Genomic DNA, 25,066 nt, shown 5'->3' on the forward strand with positions numbered 1-25,066 from the left:
TCTCCCTTCTGGTCAGGTGACTGGTCTTAACCAATCATTACTTAGAATTAGCCTACTTCCGGGTAAATCGATCATCCACCTTTCCATCCATCTTCTATTGACAGGGATATCCTTGACTAGCCACTCTAACTCATGTTATATTGCTTAAGTACACAGCCGTGGGAGGTTCTTACTCTGGGGTGCCCCCGGTGGCAGGGGGTTGAGCTCGGGGAAAGCCACCAGCATCCTCTCCCTCTGGGCAGCCTGCTTCAGCTCCTCCCTCAGGCCCCTTGCAGCACTCTCCAGCTCAGCCACTCGAGCTGCCAGGAGCCCCCTCTCCTCCTGCAGCTCCACACACTCAGCCTGCATAGACAACACACACACACACACACACACACACACACACACACACACACACACACACACACACACACACACACACACACACACACACACACACACACACACACACACACACACACACACACAGACCATCGCCATCACGTACACAGACACAAACACATGAACACACACACAGACTATCGCCATGACACACACACACACACACACACACTCACAAACACATGGACACAAAAACACACACACACACACACACACACACACACCATGGTCATCACACATCATAATAAAAACACAGACAGAAACACATGAACACAGGCACCATAACGAAGGGTTATGTAGATAACCCAGGTTCTATGAATGAAGGTCAACACGCCACAGTGGGTCTTCCTCCCGCGAGGGTGAGCTGTTTGGAGACGGAATTACAAATCAACTTATCCCCGCTACGTGGGCGCAATTAGTCCCTATATATAGAGGTGTGCCTGCGCCGTCACTTCCTCTTTTTGCCGACTAGCGTCAGCTCTTCCCCGAATGACCACGCTGTGTGGCGTGTTGACCTTCATTCATAGAACCTGGGTTATCTACATAACCCTTCGTTCTATTTCATATTGGTCAACACGCCACAGTGGGTCAACAGTATACCACATTAAGTCATGAGGGGAAAAAACGTAGTGGGGGATAATGACCAAAGGACACAGATATTCAATAATCAAATTCCTTTATTGACACCAAATGATAAGCAATAAACAAGGTTACCAGGCGTCGTTACACCCTGAAGGGAAATGAAAAGTGCTCCTGTGTCATTGCTGTCCCCCTGCCTGTAAGACAGTGGCAGCCACTGTTGAAGCCACGTTAAGGCGATAGAATCGCGAAAAGGTCAGAGCAGAGGCCCAGCCTGCTGCCGCACACACATCTTCCAGTCAGGCCCCTCTGAACAGTGCCCAAGAGGCAGCCATACCACGAGTAGAGTGGGCCACCACCCCAGTAGGTGGCGGGACCCCCCTTTTTTCATAGGCCAACTCGATAGCCTTCACCAGCCAGTGGGCCAGCCGCTGTTTGGAAACTGCCTGGCCACGCGTCGACCCCCCATAACACACAAACAGTTGATCTGTTTGCCTAACGGACCGGGTACAGTCAATGTGTGATCTCAATGCACGACAGGGCATATAAGGTGCAACCTAGTACTCTCCGCAGACTCACGTGGAGGTGGGTGGAAGGGGTCCACGACGAGTGGCCTTGACACAAAGGATCTTGGAAGGACCTTGGGCAGGAAAGCCGGATTCGGCAAGAGGGAGATAGCCGAACCTGACTCCCCCAGCCTAAGGCATGAGGGATGTACAGACAATGCCTGCAACTCACTTACACGCCTCGCTGACTTGATGGCCAGCAGTCTTCCACGCAGGAACCAACCGAGGCTGAGATGGGCACAGCCTTCGGGCCCCTTTAAGGAACCGCACGACGAGAGTCTGAGACCCAACTGACAGCCCCCCTACAAGGTTGTGACGGTCAGATATTGCCGCCACATATCCTCTCAAGGTTGACTCCTTTAGGCCCTCCTTTAGGAGAGACTGGAGGAAAGCCAGAACCTCAGAGATGCCACACGAATTTGGTTCTGTCGACCTGAGACGACACCAGCGTGCAAACCTTTCCCATCGACCAGCATAAAGTGCTCTAGTGGAGGGTGCTCTGGCCGCCTGCAATGTTGACAATATTGTCTGGCCTAACCTGTCTCGATGTTCCCGTCCAGGGGCCAAACATGCAGCTTGTACAGACCTGGGTTCGGATGGCAAAGCTGCCCCCGAGCCTGTGTCAACATGTCCGGTCTGAGTGGAAGCCTCCACGGGGACCCCGCAAGCAGCGACACCAGATTCGGCATCCACGGCTGGTGTGGCCAATCCGGGGCTACCAGCAGCACCCCTGGCCCGAAGTCTCTGTACTTTGGCCAGTACTGCTGGAAGTAGAGGAAAGGGAGGGAAGGCATAGAGAAGGCCCTGAGGCCATTCGCCTGCCAGAGCATCCACCCCCAGCGTTCCCCTGGGGCCTGGCGAATGGCGACTGCACCAGCACATAGTGCAAGCCATCTGGGAGGCCTACGGACGGGCCCAAGTAGACCTGTTTGCCTCCAGGGACACCACTCACTGCGAACTGTGGTACTCGATCCAGGGTCATATGGAGCAAGCCCAGGCCAAGCAGCCTCCGACCATGTCTCACAGATATCTGAGTTCGGCCCAAGAGATGGCCCAAACTCTCTCTCAGCACATGAAAATAAAAGCGAAGGTATTTCCTGTGACTCTTGTGGATTGGGATGTGAAAATACGCATCCCGCAGATCGATTGTGGTGAACCAATCCCCCTGATTGACAAAGGTGAGCACGGTGGACAGGCGTAGCATCCTGAATGGAAGGCGCTGCAGGTACCGGTTGAACTCTCTTAGATTGAGGATGGGGCGTATACCCCCATCCTTCTTCGGAATAAGGAAAGTAGCGAGTACACTGGCGCCAGCAAGCAAGGTGCTGAGGTGTGAAACGGGAGATCGGAGGGTGCGCACCGTCATGGACGGGACCGGTGACCACCTTGGTGGCCCCTTCCCGACTTGGGAGGCCTTTGCTGGCGAAAAAACCCTTGACCAGCCCGGCCTGAACCTGCCATTGGTTCCTGAGCTGCCGTTTGCTGCGGACCAGCCCAACACCGTGGGGCTGCACTCAACCGGCTGCCTGCCGAAACCGGCCCGAAACCGACTGCCTGCTGAAACCTTCCAGCTTGATGCACTGACCTGGTGAGTTCACGTGCTTTCTTTGATTGTTCTAGGGCCGCCTCTGACGGAGGGCCAAAGACCTCCCCTGGCACAATTGGTGCTGACACCACTGCCACGCAGTCCTGGGCTGGCATACCAGACTGGGATAGCCATAACTGGCGACGTGCCTGAACCACTGAGGCCATGGACCTGCCCAGAGCTCGTGCATGAGCACTGGTTCCCCGCAACAGCATATCCACCACTCGCAGCATCTCTGACACCTCATCACCAGGTGCTGAGGCTGCCAAATCCTGCAGCAGCCCCTCCAGGTAAACCAGGAGTAGGGAGCTTGTACATGACAGCCTTGCCGCCACCGCAGAGGCCTGATATGTTCTCCGCAGCGCAGCATCCACTGGCCTGCTGCGTCTGTCTGGAATGCTTGAATCCTTATCAGCCCGCACCGATGCACCCGCCAACATTGCGAATGTGGGGCCGACTACCGGAGCTGCCGCCAGGCCGCAACGTTCAGCACCAGCCAAGCTAGCTAGCTGAGTTTTTGGCAGGGAAGCAGAGCTTGGAGCTAGAGGTCTGCACTCCCGCGGGAATCCCGCGGGACCCGCGGGCTGCGATGCAAATCTGTGCGACGCGGGACAAGTTTGAAAACCTCTGTGCGGGAACAGGCGGGACAAGGGAGAGCTCCCGCGGGATGCGGGATAAAAAGAAAAATGCATCACTCCCGCAAATTGAATATGCGCGCAAAAATAAAACTATGAATGAACAAGAGCAATCCGAGATTTCTGACCTCCAGCAAGGGTCCGTTAATGTATTGCAGTACTGCGTTTCAACGACGTTGTATTCACAAATTGACGTTGTATACACCCAAAACTCAGTGTAAATCTTGTTTCAAGCACTTGCTCGATCCCAATGCACAGTTTTCGATTACAGTGACAACGTATCACATACGTTTAGTTAGTCACGCGAAGCAATGTTAGGATAAATATCGTATTGGGACATTGAGAGAAAGATCGTGTATTAGTCTAAACATCATTCCTTGTTTTGACAAATAACCTCATTGGGATTTTCCACGAACCAAAATCATCACCCATACTACAATGTTAATCATTGGCGAAATCTTGGATTGCTCCAGATCCGGATCATCCTGAAATCTGAAATTTTATTGGGGATGTCCCAGGAGCAAGATCCGCCTCTTGTGAAAATTTCAGAAAGATCCGCCCAGTAGTTTCTGAGAAATCTTGTCCACAGACAGACAAACAGACGGACAAATAAATAAATACATTAGCGGACCCGATCGCATAACTCTTCTCCTTGCTGGAGGTAATAAAGTATGTGTACATGATTAATGTTATGCTGGAATTCTATGATTACAGCACTAACTGATGCTTGAATATGGAAAAACTTCATCAAGTCGCCATCATTTTGTTTTGTTAGTTAATTATGGTAATGAAGTGAGGTAGTCTTCAAGTTTTCTCCAGCAAACGGCTTCTATTATTTTATTAATATGGACATTTTTTTTGTTTTGTAACCAAGGCTATTGCCTTTGTTTAAATGGTCTTGCCATTACATTTGGTTTAAAATGGTAAGGAGTAGCCTAGTGTGCATTTACTTCCAATGGGCCATGTGACAAGCACTTCGTGAAATAGAGAGCGGAAATGAATATCCATCTTGCATGGACTGTCTTGCGCGGGATTCTCGCGGGCGGGAGCGGGATATATTACTACAGCTGCGGGCGGGAGCGGGACTAAAACATATTTTTTCTTGCGGGAGCGGGCGGGAGCGGGACATAATCTTGCGGGAGCGAGCGGGAGCGGGACTGAAAAATGTGTCCTGCGCAGACCTCTACTTGGAGCTTTCCAGGAGGACTGAAGCTCTGCCACAAAATCCGGAAGGATGGGAAGCCCCTCCGACTTACACCGTGGCCCTCTGTCAAACACAGATGTTCCCACATTTGAGACCACAGGGGGAAGCTTGGCCCGCTCTGCTGCTCTAGCAATTACCGCCTTGTCTGATGGATCAAGATGCACTGTGTCCGAGGTCTGTGAGGCATCCTCACTCAACTCAGAATCAGAGGGGTCAAAGCCCTCTGTGTCAAACGTTCCAGAGGCTGCCAGTAACAGCTCATCAGGGCAGCGACGAGAGCGTCTAGCCGGTGGCTCAGCCAGATTTTGTGGCCGCGTCTGGTCTTGCAGGAGCCCATGTAATGCGTCCTGCATCGCCTGCATCTGACGTTGCAGTTGCTCCACCTGCCCCTCCACATGCTTGCGCTTACGGGAGTGCTTCCTGCCAGCTACCCTTTGCCCCTCATTCTCAGCCTCTCCACCTCCATCTCGTGGCTCCTGGCCACTAGGTGGGACTAGTGAGGGGTGGTTATCCTCATCTTCCAACATATTAGCTTGAGCAGCGTTTGCCCTCACAGACAAAGAGGCTCTCTAAGCAATACTTGGGTTAGTCTGAACAGTGTTTGCCCACCCGGACAAAGAGGCTCTCAGAGGCTATGTAATTTAACTCTTAACAGTTAACAATAATTATTATAATAATTACGAATTATATTATCATTATTATTATGATTATTATTATTACTATTAATGACAACAATGACTATTATAATTATAATTTAGACCATGTGCGTTAACCAGTAACGCGAAAACAAAACCAACACCACGTTCTAATAAACGCAGGGTCACTACAGGCACGAGATATCGTGAAACAATGATACTGCCAACGAAATGCGACTTACTCTTTTGCAAGAGAAGAGGTCGATCAGATGGCTCTTAGTCTCTCTAGTTATTTGAAAATACTTACGTACGTCTCTGCTCAACTTCGTTTAGGAGGCGAAAAGAGGAAGTGGCGGCGCAGGCACACCTGTATATATAGGGACTAATTGCGCCCACGTAGCGGGGATAAGTTGATTTGTAATTCCGTCTCCTAACAGCTCACCCTCGCGGGAGGAAGACCCACTGTGGCGTGTTGACCAATATGAAATAGAACCATCATACACATACACACACAAGTGTATGTGCCATTTTATCGAATTCGTGTAATTTAGGCATAGATATTTACTAAGAAAATTTTATGGTCTACATAAACCCAATGCATTAAATGAGATAGTGATAAGCTAAATATATACAAAATCATCATTTATAGGGTACTTTCTATTGGGAAGAAGCTGTCCCCAACCCTGACATCTAAATTTCAATGCCTTTAAATAACACTTTTCATTTTTTTTAGATTGGGTTGAAACAGAACTTGGAATATTTAGATTTATTGTGGGTTTAATTTTTAAATCAATTAACTATACTCAAAAAATCATGTCCCTAGTTTTCATGTCACTACCGAAACACAAGAGTTTTAGTCCATTGGCTGAGCCTGTGTTTTAGCCACGACCCTGCATTTTTGACCATGCAGTGACACTGCATCCCTGTCCCTCATGGTTGAATGGTAAGTACCTAAATCCCATAGTTTTTATATAAATGTGTTCCAAAGTCTGAAAATCGACGTGTAACCTTAAGAATTGTCACTACCGAAACCCATGTTTTCTTCAATTAAGTAAACCTTTTGGGGTTTCATGCAAAATCTTATGTTTGTATGTGTGTACACCTCTTCAAAGATTTGTTTGCAAGCCGTGTGCTTGCTAGAATTCTTTATTTATGCTTAAAGTTAGACTTGTCACTACCGAAACAGTCACTACCGAAACATATGGTAGTGACCAGATGATTTCGGAAGTGACAAAATGAAATGGTAAGTAGTTCAATCCCATAATTTTTAAATAAATGTGTTGTGGGGACTAAAGGGCGGCCCAGAGCACCTTTTGGAAGATTTTGGGAGAGAAATGAACATCCATCCAACAGTGCAGTCACTACCGAAACAGATCAACTGTATAAATTGAACTTGAAAATTTGGTAAAAATTTCATTTTTATGGATTTCATTGTGAAAACCTTCAAGAAATATTTGTAAAAATACTCTTCAGAGAAGTGAAGGAAACACAATCTGAACAAGTCAATAATAATACTTTTTCACTATAGTTAATGTGATGTTTCGGTACTGACAATTTTTGGAAGAGGAAAAACATTCCAACACATTCTGAAAATACAATATAAAAATTGATCTTTGTTCTTTTACTAGATATGTGTACTTTAGATATGGTACAATATACATACGGACAAAGTTTTGGGAATAAAACATAAAAAAATTCATAATATTTCCGACGTCACTTTGCACCAATTCGGTAGAATGGCCCATATACAGTATATGTACATAGAAACACAAATATGAATATATGTATGTATTCATGTGTGTGTTTGTGTGTAGGTCTATTTAACCTGTTGCTTTGTGAGTTGCTGCCTCAGTGTGTCTGTCTCCTCAGAGATGTGTGAGAGCGTGTGTGTGAGCTCCTCTTTCTCCTCTAGTGTGGTCTGCAGCTCCTCACACTCAGAGACCAGAGAGTCCACTCGCTCCAGAAGAGCCCTCTGTTTCATCTGCAAAGACTAAACACACACACACACACACACACACACACACACACACGCACACACACACACACACACGCACACATACACAGACAAGCACACATACACACAAAGTTAAGCGGTGAAAAGACGCAGGGTTTTCAGACACATGAGCCCCCCCAACATAAACACACACACATGCACTAAAGACAGTACACCCTAACCTCATGCTGACGTGTTGCACTTCGATACTTGGCGCATTCCTTGTCTAATAGCAAGTGAGTGTTGCTGAGATCCGCCTCCAGGACCCGCCTCCTCTCTTCCACTTGGGTCCATGTCACTTCCTGTGCCTGCAAATGCCTCACCTCCTCTTGTAGAGCATCGCTTTCGCCCTCTAGCCAAAAAAAAAAACCTCATCGTTCTTCACCATACCACTTTTGCTTAATTCACAATTTACACTGCTACAAAATCTGTTCCTGAGGGTAATGGTATTTGTTGAAAGCGCCCACTGAAAGTGCCCTCTTTAGTGTGTGTGTGTGTGTGTGTGTGTGTGTGTGTGTGTGTGTGTGTGTGTGTGTGTGTGTGTGTGTGTGTTAGGGAGGGTTATGTCCATAAGCTTACCAAGTGTGTGTAGGGCCTCCCTCTGCAAACTCAGTTCAGCACTCAGCTCTTGGTTCTTGCTCTGCATTAAAACAGCACCTGGAACAGATTCCCTTTCTTTGAGACTGAATGTGAAACTACACTCTATAACACAAGTTCTATAACAGATAGTTATGACTGAATCCTGTCATAACTTTATAATAAGTGTCTTTGAAAGCTATTAGGACGTCTATCTCTGGGGGGTCCTTGATGACAAGGAAGGATGTCCAAAATGGTTTTCCCCTTACCTATCCTCAGTTCCTCCAGCTCCTGCTGTAGCCTCTTCACCTCCTCATCTCCCTTTCTCCTCTCTTCCCTTTGCCTCCTCTTGTGCTCCTCCTTCTCCCTCTTCCTCACCTCCTCCACCCTCCTCCTCTCCTCCCTCTCTCCCTCCATCCGCGTCTTCAGCTCCCCTCTCTCTTCCTCCGCTGTCTTCAGTTGCTCTCTGAGGGTGTCCAGCGTTGCACTCACCTCCTGGTGGTGTTTCCCCAGGCGACCCATGTCCCTCCTCTGCTCAGACGCCCACTGGGCCACGTCACAGGCTGACAGCCGGCCGGCCATCGCGGAGTCCTCCGCCACCACCAGGAGGCGCTGTAGGGAGCATGGCAGACCAAGGGTTTCACACAGGTTCACCAGTGAAGCACCAGACTCCCCTAGGCTGGCCTGCACACTGGCGCAGGCATCACAAGGTACAAGTGAGGACTCCACCGTCTGGGTGCCCACACTGTGGCAGTCTGAGGAGATGCTGGGAGTGGGTGGGACTCTGTTGGGGGTGGGGCAGGGAGAGCTGGCAGCTGATTGGCTGAGGGTGGAGGTGAAGGGGGAGGTGAGGCGGGGGTATGATTGACAGAGGTGAGAGGAGGAGGATGCAGCGCTGCTAGGTGCTGGTCTGGGTCTGGCCGTGCTGTGGGATGGTCCAGAGAGGCAATGTTGGGAGAGAGGCTGGGTGATTGTGACCCCACTGTCCTGGAGAGAGGAGGCAGAGAGACTGGCAGGATGAGCTTCTCTGCTGGGTTGCATCTGGCTCTGAGTACTTCTGTGTGCTGGGTTGGGTTTGAACACATTCTGAAATGTGAGGAGGAAACACATCTTCAAAATTGGACACAAACTGTCTCCATAATTAGACAGAATGTATACACGTATGTTTTGATTAGTTAGTGAGATTAAACCATTATATGTATGAACCATACAACTACAATGATTGGTAAAGCAGGTGATGGAAATTTGACCACAGATTCATTAAGACTCAGTCAGGCAATGGCAGAAATATCAGGAGCAAGGTTTTATTCTTTACAAGGGAGAGAGAGCATAGGTTCATATAAAGATTCACCAGCTTGTCTCAATTTAAGTATCCTAGATCTGACTGGCCCAGCTTACAGTCACACTGAGTCAGGAAAATCACCAACTATCAACTGTTATCCCGGTAATTTAGAACAGATATCTAAATGAAGAAAATGCAAGAGGTCAGTGACACTCTGAACTCAGACACAACATTCCATTATTTTTATCTCTGAAGTCACACATGCATAGTCATACACAGAAATGGTTTGCACAGGAACACATATCTACATAACCTTAAACATAAGGGCATAAACCACATATGAATAAGAATCAAAAGACATTAAGTCTGGTTTGCAACTCCTTCACAGGACATTCATCATTCATTCATATTTATTCATTCATCTATGATATTGAATATTGAGATTTGCCAAATCTATAGGCCACATCTTACCTGTCGGGGATACTGTTTTCCAAGCTGCACTAGATTATTCCAAAAGTTTTTAACCGCTGGGCCAATGGACACTGAGTGGACGTTCTGATTGGAGCCGGAGCATTTCTTTTTATCACCCGAAATGAGGTCGATGTGAGCGCTGAAGCTTTGCAGCAGAAGCATCAGTCTAAACCAAGGCAGGCGTAACACTCCATCATTAAATGCAGAAACATGTGATGACAATAGAATACAGCAGTTATGGCAAAGAAAAACGATGCCCACCTGTCGATCACCAGTTCCAGCAAAACTATGTGAGTGTGCTGGTTGAATTTTTCTTCCCCCTCAACAAAGTCATATTTCTCCAATAGCAAAACAAGGTCCAGATTACAAGACTGCTTATCTGGGAATTTCCATGAAGAACATCTGACAGGTCCTGTTCGGGAGAAAACGTCTAGAACGGCACCCTGCAGGTCAATCAAATCTCTACGAAGACTGTCGACACAGTCCTGACGGCCCAAAAGATGAGTCATACTTTAAACACTTGGACTTGCATACTTATGAAATGTGCAACGTGAAGGGCCAGGCAGCTTGACGTGCACTGTTTTTGCTAGCTGAGTGAAATTTCCTATGTTGTCGGTCCGTCCCCATAGAGACCATATATGTAAACCACAAATCCCACAATGCTTTTCAACAGTGTTTCCGGAAGTGAAAATAAATTATATCCTGGTGGCTCCGAACTCGGATACACGTCGGGTATTTTTGTGAACAGAACTAATTTAAATTTCTAAACCTTAAACGCCACAATTATCTTGGATGATAAATCTGTCTTAGGGGGCTAAATAGCAACAACAAATTGTTGCATTTCGGTTCATTATCGAGTTAGAGGTAGAGCTGTGAACTCTGTGCCTCAATCATGCCGCCTGGGCCTGTACAAATCATTCTGCCGGAGCCCAACAATAAGGTGAGCACACTAGCAAGTCCACGTTAATCGTCAATGCAGCGTTGAAAATAGCTGTCTGCAAGAATGTTTTTTGGTAATTCGCGGAATACACGTGACCAGAACTTATCTGACCGCATGTTTAGCATTGAAATAGTCAGAAAATGTCAATCAGTCCTTTTTATCGGTAACTTTGCTAGCTAAACTTAGCTACCCATACTTGCGAACTGAGTAGTCAAACGTTTGTAGTTAACGCGGATACACAAAGTAATTAGCCATCTTGTATGAATGTTTTTTGTTTTATGTGTAATAGATTATCGTTGACAAACTTTACTACGGTGGCACAGTTACTTTAATTTTATTTGAAATTCATTACATTTGTAAAATGCGTACATATACACCTGAATGGAGTTGTGGAGGTGTGTTGTACTACTACACCAGTAAAGAAATTCTGCCAAGATGGATCGTAATTTTTTATAAAGATTCTAGATACTAGTTTTATATATGTATTGGTTGTATAAGTAAGTTGCATGTGCCACTATCTGATTGAGATGCTAACATTTTATTTTTAATTTAAGCCAGAAGAAGCCACTAAAGATGAATCCCCAGCAACGAAGCCCATCGTCGGGATCATCTATCCACCTCCCGAGGTCCGAAACATCGTTGACAAGACAGCGAGTTTCGTAGCCAGGTCTGTTGACGATCCTTACGAAATTTCATATATAGTCTATTTGATGGCACTGCGTAATCTACGATTTTGACTTTGCTAATGATATCCAATTCGTTCATATTGCAGGAATGGACCGGAGTTTGAGGCCAGGATCCGTCAGAACGAGATAAACAACCCCAAGTTCAACTTCCTGAACCCCAATGATCCCTACCATGCCTACTACCGTCACAAGGTCAATGAGTTCAAGGAGGGGAAGGCCCTGGAGCCCTCTGCAGCGGTGCCCAAAGTCATGCAGCAGCAGGCGTTGCAGTCATCCCAGCAGCTGCCACAAAAGGTCAGCCTTCCAAAGGGAACACACGCACAGTCATTGTCTCTGTAGCGGGATGATGTTAAAGAAAATAGTGTGTATTTAATGTATCTACTAGTCAGATTTGATGCCGTCTGGTGCTTTACTGGTGGGAATCACTATGTGGTGTCAATACATTTCACCTGACACACCACACCTCTGCAAATATGGCATATCAGTAGCCCCTTATACATGCGTCAATGTAAAGCTGTTACATCGCGTCTGCACCGATAGAAACTCGCGAACGTGTTACAATTGCCTCATGTATAAGGGGTCTAGATGTGAACTGTTCGTTTTTCCGCCGATCGTCTGAGCCTTTCGAGAGAGGTGGTTTACCACGATCGTTCGGCTCAGAAAAGGGCGTGTCAAATCAGGCCGATGTGTCATGGGGGAGTCGGTGACAGGAGGCTAGAAAGTTCTTGCCTGTTCTTGAAAGGAGACTGATCCAATAGGCTAGTAGGCCTACAATTTTTTATCAGTAATAAAACGCAATTTGGTACACCATTTTAATATGGTAATATATTTTTTGCAAAATGAAAGAAAGCATATTAAGGAAACGCCGACTCAGCCTATTAATTCCGAAATTTCACCACATTGTAGGCTATATACTGTAATAACCCCAACACTTGCCTGCTTCCCTTGCAAATCAAAGTTTTCCGACTATTTTTCTTACCTTCTTTCTTAGCTGTTAAGAAGTTTAGAGCTAGAAGTTTAACTTGTTCTGAACATCTCGCGCTGCCAATGGCCAATGTCACTTCTGAGTCAAATCACTCCATCATCTCTTTGAAATTCCTTATTCCACGAGTGGTAGGCTACAATGACTGGCTGTTTTAGAATATAACTAATAGCCTAACGAAACAAAATAGGCTAACCCAGGCAGTTTCATCTTCGAGACTTTAAGGCTTCTTCCAATACTGACAGCTGACTCATAGCTTGCAGGTTTGTCACCGTTGTCCCTCCCTGTATCTGCTCCAGCCGCACCATTTTACTTGCAATGTGAATCATTTAATTTAAATATGCTTATTGCCATTTGTTGCACCTTAATCATTTTCTACAAACATGATATGCTATGTATGGTGTAGTAGACTGAGACTCTATTCACTACTGCACAAAAACTAGACACGTTTGCAAAACTAGATGTTTGCAATGAAGTAGGTAAAACAACTTTCGCCAATATCTCCGTAAGGGAGATGGGTTGTGTGCTTCCTGGGATCAAAGAAGACGTTAGTATTCATGTGCAAACTAAAAATCACGTCTCAGGATTGCTGCGCATGCAAGTTATTTCGGGTGTCTCAACTGTAACTAAAACCACTGTCAAATAATTATGAGTTCAGTAAAAGACGGAGCAAACACAGTTTTCTACCGTTGTTGAAACACAGCCACGCGTAGGCTCGTTTTCTTTCCATCTGGGAGTGGTTATTCAAAGAAAATATTAAGAACTATATGCTGATAGAAAGAAGGGAACTTTAAGCCACTACACTGCCTGTGCCCGATGCGGATCCACGTTGATGTTGTTAGTAAACAAACCAGGTGGGAGCACATCTCCGTGGTCTTTGCGCATGCCAGAGGCAATGTAAACGCTTCACATTTTCACATGTAAACACGTAACGACAAGAGCCGTTTCCCTTGAAAATGTTCACACCTACACGCGAATACGATACGATAAACTGTTCTGATCACATTGGCACATGTATTAGGGCCTAGTGTTTATAAGTGCTATACAGTTGTGTGGTGGCTGCAATTGTATAATCACACCCCACAGTCACACACAACATAAGTTACACCTGTTTAACTGGCTGTGTTGGCACACTCCGATGGTCTTTCTCTAGGCATCCTTGAACCCTTAACTTCTTGTCAGAAAGATGTTGTGAGGGATCTAGCCAGAGGTTTCCCTGACATCCTCTTCCTCTTGCAGGTCCAGGCACAGGTCATCCAAGAGACTGTAGTTCCCAAGGAGCCCCCTCCAGAGTTTGAATTTATCGCCGACCCCCCGTCCATTTCGGCCTTTGACCTGGATGTTGTGAAGCTGACGGCCCAGTTTGTAGCGAGGAACGGGCGGCAGTTCCTCACGCAGCTCATGCAGAAGGAGCAGAGGAACTACCAGTTTGACTTCCTGCGGCCCCAGCACAGCCTCTTCAACTACTTCACCAAGCTGGTGGAGCAGTACACCAAGGTACAGCACTGCGACCAGTGGGGGAACCATACACTCAGAAGCTAGCCCTGCATGTGAAACCATACACTCAGAAGCTAGCCTAGCATGTGAAACCATACACTTAGAAGCAAGCCTAGCATGTGAAACCATACACTTAGAAGCAAGCCTAGCATGTGAAACCATACACTTAGAAGCAAGCCTAGCATGTGAAACCATACACTTAGAAGCAAGCCTAGCATGTGAAACCATACACTTAGAAGCTAGCCCAGCATGTGAAACCATACACTTAGAAGCTAACCCAGCATGTGAAACCATACACTCAGAAGCTAACCCAGCATGTGAAACCATACACTTAGAAGCAAGCCTATCATGTGAAACCATACACTTAGAAGCTAGCCTAGCATGTGAAGTGATATCTCTGCATTAGGAGAGTCACATTTTTAGGTTACCCAATCAGTGTACAGTACGTGTCTTAGTATGCAGGTGGTGTGATTTTAATGCCAGAATCTCATTCTAGGTCGTATCTGCTCTACCCTTGGTACAAAATATCAAATATATTCCTGCTTTTAAAGTCCTATCTCACTTTGTGTTGTGTTTTAGGTTTTGATACCACCTAAAGGTTTGCTGATAAAGCTAAAGAAAGAAGCAGAGAACCCCAGAGATGTTATGGACCAGGTACGACCCTTGACAGAGCTTTTAAAACAACAATCCCTTATAATAATTGTGACATGGATAAAAATGAACTAATGAACTGACACTTTAATGGTGGTTTTTGACAGGTACGCTACCGTGTGGAGTGGGCCAAGTTCCAGGAGCGAGAGAGGAAGAAAGAGGAGGAGGAGCGAGAGAAAGAGCGCGTGGCGTACGCTCAGATCGACTGGCATGACTTTGTTGTCGTGGAGACCGTGGACTTCCAGCCCAACGAGCAAGGTGAAGTATTAGTACCCTTGGTGGGCATTTGTCCTCGCAGTTTTGATTACTTTATCGATAATTTCATAGATGGATCATTTGTTGAATGGTGAAATACAATTAGTGACTAACCTAGGGGAAACACTGTAGTCAGCATAAACATACAAAATCTCAACCCTCTGTTTAGTCACAATAGTGGACATCCCAGGGTTCTCTGCAAGGCTACTAGATGCCAAGAGCGAGAAATGAAACAAGCCCTAAAACTGTGACAACTTCCTGTCTCCCCCCACAGGTAACTTCCCCCCGCCCACCACTCCTGAGGAGCTGGGAGCGCGCCTCCTGATCCAGGAGCGCTACGAGAAGTATGGTGAGAGTGAGGAGGTGGAGATGGAGGTGGAGAGCGAGGATGATGATGATGAGCGGGAGGATAGGGAGGAAGGTCACTCCGCCCAGCCTGATCAGGACACTCAGCTGCAGGACATGGACGAGGTGAGCTGAGCTCATGGCCCCAGACATTCATAACAGGTCTGGTGTTGATCACTGAAGCCCGCTGTAAATGGAGCCTTCAGCACTAGTATAGAGATCAACAGTACTTGAGTTTCACACTGAACTAAGCAAAGTGAAGGACATTCAGAAGTTAGACTAGGCCTCCAACTGCACCTACAGCAAGACAAGGAGATGAAAAATGCCATTAAAGAATCTGAGCTATATTGACACCTTTCAAGACGAGCACAAAATGACACTATTTTCAGGATGTAGGACAATTCTAATGGTTATTTAATTTTTTGCACGAGAGGGGACATTTCTGCATATTAAGATGTATGATGTAATAACTGAAGTAATGAGTGAATTTGTCATCATGGCAGGGATCGGATGACGATGAGGATGGTATGAAGGCTCCACTTCCTCCAGACAACCCCATGCCCCCCCCACTGCCCCCGACCCCAGACCAGGTCATCATCCGCAAGGACTACGATCCAAAGGGTGAGCGCTCACACTCATTACCATGACAACAGCACAAGTTCATTCATCATGGTGGTCTTATTGTCTCTCCCCCATTCCACACCTCCCTCTCTACTTCTTTTCTTCATCCTTCTGTTTATTAAACTATCCACTCCACTCTTTATTTTTCGCTTTACATCATGGCTTTTTCTTAATTGATGCGCTCTCTCTCTCTCTTTCTCTCTCTCTCTCTCTCTCTCTCTCTCTCTCTCTCTCTCTCTCTCTCTCTCTCTCTCTCTCTCTCTCATATATACACCCACAGCCTCTAAGCCCCAGCCGTCTGTGGTGGCCCCGGATGAGTACCTCATCTCCCCCATCACGGGTGAGAAGATCCAGGCCAGTAAGATGCAGGAGCACATGCGCATCGGCCTGCTTGACCCACGCTGGTTGGAGCAGCGTGACCGCAGCCTGCGCGAGCGCCAGGTGGAGGACGAGGTGTACGCCCCCGGCCTGGACATCGAGAGCAGCCTGAAGCAGCTGGCCGAGAGGCGTACCGACATCTTCGGTGTGGAGGAGACAGCCATCGGAAAGAAGATCGGTGAGGAGGAGATCCAGAAGCCAGAGGAGAAGGTGAGAGGGAGTGGCTTAGGTTGGGGGAGGGAGGGGCAAGTCATGATGTCAACTGTTTATTGTTCAGTGTCCCTTAAAATGTAGGTTTGCCCTACTGACATCTGTCCTTCACATATCCGTGTTCCATTGCTATCCATTGTTTTTCATTTCAACTCTCTGTTTTTTCTGTTCTCTTCCTCCGCTGTTGTTTTTCCTCATCTCTCTCTCTCTCTCTCTCTCTCTTTCTTTCTTTCTCTCTCTCCCTCTCCCGCTGTTGTTCCCCTGTTTCCGTGTTCTGTCTGTGTTCCCTCCGTGTCCTAGGTGACGTGGGACGGCCACTCTGGCAGCATGGCGCGCACACAGCAGGCGGCCCAGGCCAACATCACGCTGCAGGAGCAGATCGAGGCCATCCACAAGGCCAAGGGTCTGGTGCAGGAGGAGGACCATAAGGAGAAGATCGGCCCCAGCAAGCCCAGCGAGGCCCTGCTGCACAACCCCCTCACCCACCCCGGCATGCCCAAGCTCACGCAGCCAATGAACCCTCAGAGGGGCCCGCCCATGAATAGAATGAATGTATGTACACAACTCGGGGAAGGGGGGGGAGGTATCTGTACACGTGTGTGTGTGTGTGTGTGTGGCTGCCCTTTACCTAAGTCTTGTCTGTCTGTCTCTCTGTCTGTCTCTCTGTCTGTCTAACAGTGTTCTTGTTGGGATAGGTTAAGCTTAGTAAAGTACCTAGTCAGCATTGTTAGTCAACAAGTCTACCACATTGTGTAGAGTGTAATAGAGTTAAACTAAATGAACAATGCATATCTCCTGACCAGGTGGGTCAACAGGTTCGCACCACCCTGCTGTCAGCGGTGCCCGTGCTCCCGAGGCCCCCCATGGCTCCTGTGGTCCGTCTGGCCCCAGGGCAGGTGCTGACGCCCATGCCACCCATGCTGCACACGCCCCGCATCAACGTGGTGCCCATGCCACCCTCCGGCCCCCACCTCATGGCTCCCAGGCCCCCGCCCATGGTGGTGCCCACTGGTGAGCTCCTCACACACACACACACAGATAGACAGACTTAAGTTAAGTTGGCGTATACGTAATCACATACACGTACAATACACGTTAAGCACACATGTTACAACCCAGTTCGTGAGTCACAACAAAAAGTGGAGACTTACACCAAATAAAGGTTTAATTTCAAAAAAGAAATAATGAATTAAAATTAAAATCTCGGGGATGGTTGTCAAGGTCGCCACAAAGGAGATTCAGGTGTGAACCATTTAAGACGAGTAAGCCCAAGGCCAGTTGGGGTTTCAGCGAGGCGTAATTCATAGTCATAGTCAGAGGCATCCATGTCTATACTCAGTACTCTGATATACCCTCCCAACATCCCAGGAACCTACCTGCTCACATAGGCTTCATGGTATAGATCAATATGCTCTCTGATACGCAAGAGTCCGTCCCATTTGAAATCCATGCTAGACACAACAACATGTGTACTGCACAACACCCTTCCACACACTGGTCATGTGAAGACTAAACACTCCCAGCACACTTCTAACGTGTAGAGGCAGAACGGAGGTGAGTCACGGCATTCCATTGAACAACAGAGGGTAATGACGCTGATGAAAGAATCCCTTGTGCCTGACTGGGCTGGTGCAAGATCAATGGCTTCATTTCACCCCAAATCCAGACATGTGTTGCATGCAGTACTGCGAATGTCCACCAGTGCTGTAAACGCTGCTTACGTGGTGGGATTTTGACATCCCTTTGAGACCTCAGTGCTACAAACAGGTTTTCAATCAGATCTATCCACAGGTGTATAACTAGAGGCGTATATCTCTCAGCGGATGTGTTTTGTTTAAGTTTGTTTCTGTTAAATAACTTGCTCCTCCTCGTCCTCCTCTCCTCCCCAGCTTTTGTCCCTGCTCCTCCCGTGCCTCAACCCCCCAGCTCCTCATCCGCCCCCATGCCTCCTGCCCACCCTCCCCCTCCTCACGACGACGAGCCCATGAGCAAGAAGATGAAGACCGAGGACAACCTCATACCAGAGGAAGAGTACCTGCGCAGGAACAAGGTACACACACACACACACACACACACACACACACACAATCTCAGCGCACAATAAGCACCATATCAGTACCGACATGGAAACAATGTACACACTTACTCTGTATAAACACACACACACTCTGTATATACACACCCACAGCAGAATTACAAAGATGCAAACAATGTGACACATTTTATCCATGCTTATCAACAGCACAGACCTTCACACTCACATCATTAATACACGCACAAAGTTTGTGTTTCTTATACACTCATGGCAAAGGCGTTTAAGATGCATGCATACACACACACACACACCCACACACACACACCATCATTGTTCTACATACTTTTCTTCATATTAGAAGAGGGCTACACAGACACACACACACACACACAGCCCACAGTAGTGTCTATATGGGTGTGTTTGGTTCTCTCTCTGCCTCTGATTCAGTTTCAGTGCAACAGGTTGTACTGGCACGACTATCACAACAATGGTGAAACAGGGGATGGTTTGGAGTGGTGAGTGTGCATGAACTAAATCTAACTCTGTCTCTCCTTTTCCCTCTCTTTCAGGGTCCTGTTACTGTCAAGGTCCAGGTACCAAACATGCAGGACAAGACCGAATGGAAGCTGAGCGGACAGATTCTCAGCTTTACTGTGCCCCTCACAGACCAGGTAAAACACACACACACACACACACACACACACACACACACACACGGGCCACCTGGAGATGAGTCACACACTCACAGAAATGAACACTCAGCATTCCTACATTCTGACTTGTACTGCCTCTTTCTGAGACACACACACACACACACACACACCCACACTGTCTGCAGACTCCGTTTCATCCTAAACATCTCTTCTGATGTGGTCTGGTGGTGGTCTTGACTTGCTTTCATGTGTTTGACCCCCCAGGTGTCCGTCATCAAGGTGAAGATCCACGAGGCCACGGGCATGCCTGCAGGCAAACAGAAGCTCCAGTATGAGGTAACGTCTCACACCGCCGTACTGTTCCACCGTCTACCACAGGACAAATGAACAGCAGCACCAATGGCTGCAATGAAACAGTAATAGCCATGTGATGACAATAAGAACCATGTTGTTTTCTATATACCTGTCTCTACCTCCCGCTCTTGTGTGGTCTCTCTCGGACCAGGTAGACTGATATGCTATTGCATAACATAACTAGGGTTGAGTACCGAGAACTGGTACCACTACGGCACCGCTTCCATACAACCGGTACCTACCCGGACCGAAATGCAATGCAGATTTCGGTGCTTCCTTTCGGTGCCTGAGCAGATTATTATTTATTTTTTAATTAAAAAATTAATAATTTAACTAGCGATAGCTAACGAGAAGTAACGTTAGTGGCGTAGATCTTTCTGAGTACGATCTGTATACTATTTTGGGTTGCTAACAGATTTCGTGGGGCACATATAAAACTGCTCCATCTCCCAATGTAGACTCTCGCCTGTGTAGCTCACGCTCATTGGTGATAATGTAGAATTCCATATGGGACTAGAGGAAACGGGATTTGTGTTGAGGAGTTGCCATGGTAATGGGTTGACTTGTGTGTGGTTTCGGTTTCGATATAAGTGTGGTTGTTCTAAACAGAAGTTGGATACGCTTTATTAAACGGAGAGCTACCGTCTCATCCAAAGATATACCTTCTCTTCTCAATGTGAGTTCTTAAGAGAGCACTAATTCGGACGCTACAATAACATTGCAACAGTCTAATGACAGGGAAGAGCAGGCAGCCTTGCACAGAGCAAGCACAAACAGAGCTAGCCATCAATATAACGGAGAAAATGCCGAAAGGTAAACGATCAAAAGTGTGGCTGTATTTCGCACAAAAAGATTCAAACAACGCGACGTGCAGCATATGCAACAACAAAATTGCGTGTAAAGGGGGGAGAGAAGGCAAGAGGCCCTGAACCTAAACTCTTAAAGGGGCAATACACATTCACGAAATACAACAAACAAAATAATATTTGTTTTACTCTGAAGGCAAACATGCTCATATTTCTGCAAAAGAATTACTGAAGTGTGAAGTGTGTGTACAGAGTGTGTTTTGTATTTATTTATATTTATTTAAGTATACTGTGAACAGTTGTTAAAAGTTAATATATTGTTCATAGTTTGAAGTTAAAAGGTTTGAAGCCAAGTGTTTTGTATTTATAGTATACCTTAAACAGTTAATATATTGTTAAATTTGAAGAAAACTATTTGCCTTGGCAATAAATAAGCCTTTAATGTCTTTAATTTGAAAAAATAAATAAAAAGTATCGGTTCTGGCACCGTTTAGGCACCGGTATCGTTTTAAAAGTATCGGTTAAGTACCGGTATCGGAAAAAATCCAAACGATACTCATCCCTAAACAAAACTCACTGTGGCAGAAATCCACCCTCAATACATTTCCTCTTCCACGTGCCACTAACAGTTTGTGTCTTCTTCTCTCAGGGTATCTTCATTAAAGACTCCAACTCTGTGGCTTACTATAACATGAGCAACGGCTCCATAATTCACCTGGCCCTCAAGGAGAGAGGAGGCAGGAAGAAATAAGCTGGGCAATACTTCCGGAAACCTTCAGAACCTTCCACAGTGTTCCGGAGCCATCCACAAGGATCAGCAGCCATGAGGATTGTTGTTGCTATAGTGAAAAGGGAGCGTTTTTCCTTATTCCGTCACCTTCATTTACAATAATTTAGTTGTTTCTAATAATTCAGTCGCCTGAATTCCTCTTCATCTGTAGACCTTGTGGCACATTTGTGCCTTGTGGCAATTATTATTCTGTCAGATGTTTTCAAGGATGTTAAGCACCATGTTGAAACTCTGACCTGTCATGAAGTGTTAAGTGGGATTTCTTTTCTTTTTTAAAAGCTTTGGTTTCTAAGGATTGGAATAGTTACATTATTATAATATGATGTTATTACGATTTGCTTTCAGTCTGTGATTGTTTGACAACAAATTATATCTGTAAATCTCACATTATCCACAAGTATGGTTTCTAGTAATTGAAATATGCCAACCTCTTTGGCAAAGTCTTAGTTGGTCCCATCTGTGCACAGAACTGCATGTTGAATTTGCCATTGAGTTTGGGATCTGTAGGTGACCATAGTCAAGCTAATACAGTCACACCATTGAGAGGAAGAATGTCCTCTCAAACTCTAGGCCAGCCCAAGCAACATCATGTACATATACAGCAGAAGAGTTTATTCATTATACACACACAGTGATCTGCAATCATATCAGTATGGCCAAAACAAGAGCATACACTTATTTGGTCCAGTTGTTTGGTTGTGGGTCCCTAAGTGATATTATAAACGTTAGTGCCACTACACAGCAGTCTTTGCAATGTCCATGTTGTTCAGCAGGATTGGTCGATCAGTTCTTGGATAACCATTAAAACAAATCAGAAAAAAAACCTGTCAGTTTTGTTTTTGTGGATACAACATCGTAAGCATCTGAAGCATTTTTTAAAGACATTATTTTAGACAGAAGCAGCATTTTATTGGGATGAGCTCCAACATATAATTTACAAGTTAACAAGTGGATTATATTTGCAACTAATACTATTAATATTATTTAAGTTATATGGATGTTTAATCAAACTCAGCCACAATGGTTACAATAGGTCCACATACGGATAAGTGTGTCAAATGGAATATGGAGGACCATATAGAAAACAATACAGAAAGGAGAAGTGACCTACATGCCGCGCTACACAGAAAGGGCTAGAGCTCCTTTTCTTGGCTTCATTTGGAAGTCCAAGCACATCATTTGGAACTGACTGTGGGACCGTCTCTAAATACAGGTTGCCCTGGGACACAGACAGGCAGGCTGGTGAGGACAAATGGCCGTCTTGGCAGAGTACCCAACACCAGGGTCTTCCTCTACAGTGCACAAGTTCAGCTTGCCTCAGGATACTCTTCACTGCAATGTAGACTTCCTTTCCCCATCAAAAATGACAGCATAACCACGCATGGTTGTGGTAACAAGTGGCAATCATCTTTCTGGTGCCCCGCCTGACAACCGAAGTACAGCTGCAGTAACAGGAGTAGAGCCACCCCAAGTGTGCCATTGATCATGTGCCTTGAAATATTCACCATACATGTGCCCCTCAGGCAGAGAGGTTTTAAAATATCCACCGTACATGTGCCTGTCAGGCAGAGAGTTTTGGTAATAGCTTATTTTAGCTCCTGATAAAGGGCACCAGGTAGTGTCGAGGTCCTGTATGGATAAAGGCGTCTGCTAAATTACTAAATGTAATGTAAATGTACTCACATGCCATTATTAATAATAACATGCTCATCCATCCTTTAAGTACCTCCTGGCCAGAACAGTGTGTGTGCGTGTGCAGTGCAGTAGGTAGCAGAGAACATCACTGACAAACTTTAATACACAACACAATGTAATATTTGTAGGTGAAGAAAGGGTAGACACGGAGACAGAAGGAAGGTACGTCTATTTGCTATTTACTTGGAACTCGAATGCCGATATACAGTTAGTGGAGTGGCTTATACAGATACCGTAATTACCTTTATACTATGGCCAACCTTACCGTAGAACATATAAACTACTACACTCCTCCCTTCTAGATTAAAACCTAGATAACCAGACTACATACTTGATTGCATTAGTCATACCTTTAAACTACATATGCAGGGCTCAATTAACAGTAACATACCCTAAACTTCAGGAATATAGCAGTAAGCAGTCTGAACATAAATACTGACTTAATAAGTAATTATCTCTACATGAACATTTAGAGATTCAGTCTTTCTGGTGCTGTTCGCTGTCTTTCAGGATAGCGACGCTCAGGTTGAGCTTCCAGAGATGCATCACCAGCTGCATCTTCTTGCTCCGTGCTTTCTGCTTGGTCCTCAGAGCTTGCTGTGTAGTCCAGGGAATCGCTGTCATCCATTCTGCTTGGACGTGTTGAAGCTTTAGATGCACAAAGGTGATCCACATGCACCTTGACTTGGCGTTGACCTATTTGCACTACATAGGTCAGAGGTCCTTTTCGTTGTAGAATTTCCCCTGGAATCCACAGTTTCTTAGGATGTCTGAAATCTCGAACTAACACCCTCTCTCCCAGATTAAACATCCGGAGAGGCTTTGCCCGCTTGTCATGAGCCTTCTTCTGTTGTAGCTGATGCTTGACCACCACTTCTGATATGTCCGGCTTCAGTAATGACAGGCGAGTGCGTGGTTGTCTTTTCAGGAACAATTCAGCCGGGGTGCGTTCAGTAACTGTGTGAGGAGTGTTTCGATATGTGAACAGGAACCGAGCAAGCCGTAGATGGGGTGACACAGACTGTGCTTCCAGTCGTGTCCAGGCTTTCTTGAAGGTCTGTACTGCTCGTTCTGCGGCTCCGTTAGACGCAGGATGGTAAGGTGGTGTGAGAACATGGCGAACTCCATTATTCTTGAGAAACTGCTCAAACTCTGTCGATGTAAATGGAGGGCCATTGTCTGACACGAGCACCTTTGGCAAACCATATGACGCAAAGAGGTTCCGGAGAAGATTTGCAGTCTTCTCTGCTGTTGTCAGTTGTGTAGGCAGGACTTCTAGCCATTTGGAATAGACATCTACTACCACCAGGTAGTGCTGCTTGTTGATTTCTGCGAAGTCTACATGTATCCTTTCCCACGGTGTTGTAGCCCATGCCCAAGGATGAAGAGGTGCTGCAGCAGGTCTGTTCAATGTAGTCTCACACGCTGCACACTGACTCACATGATTCTCTATCTCTTGGTCTAGTGCAGGCCACCACAGGAAACTTCTAGCTAGTGCCTTCATCCTTGTCATTCCTGGATGTCCCTCATGCACATCTGACAGAATACGCTGCCTGAACTTCGGCGGTATAATGACCCTAGACCCCCAAAGAATACATCCCTGGTCTGTAGACAACTGTTCCTTCCTCAAGAAAAATGGCTTGAGCTCTGGATTTGGCACAAACTTTGGCCATCCTGACAATGTCAGATCCAGGACCTTAGAGAGGATTGGGTCAAGTCTAGTTTCTTCTGCTATGTCTTTGGCAGACACCGGCAACTGCTCAACATGGGACACACAGAAGGCTTCATTCTCATCTGTGCTTTCATCAGCGTCCTGCTTGCATGGAAGACGTGACAACGCATCTGCATTGGCGTGGTCACTGGAACGTCTATACTGGATGTCATAGTCATATGCCAGTAGGATTAAGGCCCAGCGTTGCATGCGGAGTGCAGCAAGAGTTGGAACTGCTGATTTGGGGCCTAGTATGGTCAAAAGTGGCTTATGGTCCGTCAAAAGCACAAACTTCCTTCCATACAGGTACTTATGGAATTTCTTGACACCGAATATTATGCTCAATGCTTCTTTTTCAATTTGAGCATAATTTCGCTCACTTGATGACAGAGTCCTTGATGCAAAAGCAATTGGTTGCTCTTCACCAGAGGGTAGCACATGCGAAATTACTGCACCAACACCATATGGACTGGCGTCACATGCTAGCCTAAGAGGCTTCTCTGGGTCATAGTGTGCAAGACACTTACTGTTTAGGAGACGCTGTTTGCAG

At 46.2% G+C, this 25,066-nt stretch overlaps 1 protein-coding gene across 1 annotated transcript; it reads left to right on the forward strand.

The window, feature by feature from the left end:
• The first annotated feature begins 10,622 nt into the window (after nt 1-10,622).
• On the forward strand, nt 10,623-21,877 carry sf3a1 (splicing factor 3a, subunit 1). The gene is made up of 15 exons (XM_080854401.1): nt 10,623-10,847; nt 11,402-11,514; nt 11,620-11,827; nt 13,755-14,012; nt 14,592-14,666; nt 14,771-14,921; nt 15,193-15,389; nt 15,767-15,884; nt 16,165-16,472; nt 16,773-17,024; nt 17,276-17,483; nt 18,362-18,522; nt 19,077-19,178; nt 19,425-19,496; nt 20,970-21,877. The coding sequence occupies exons 1-15, from the start codon at nt 10,800-10,802 to the stop codon at nt 21,069-21,071; spliced, it is 2,373 nt and encodes a 790-aa protein (XP_080710527.1). The 5' UTR covers nt 10,623-10,799; the 3' UTR covers nt 21,072-21,877.
• Nucleotides 21,878-25,066: the final 3,189 nt, after the last annotated feature.

Source organism: Sprattus sprattus (genome assembly GCF_963457725.1).
Source record: "Sprattus sprattus genome assembly, chromosome: 16".
Lineage (NCBI taxonomy): Eukaryota > Metazoa > Chordata > Actinopteri > Clupeiformes > Clupeidae > Sprattus > Sprattus sprattus.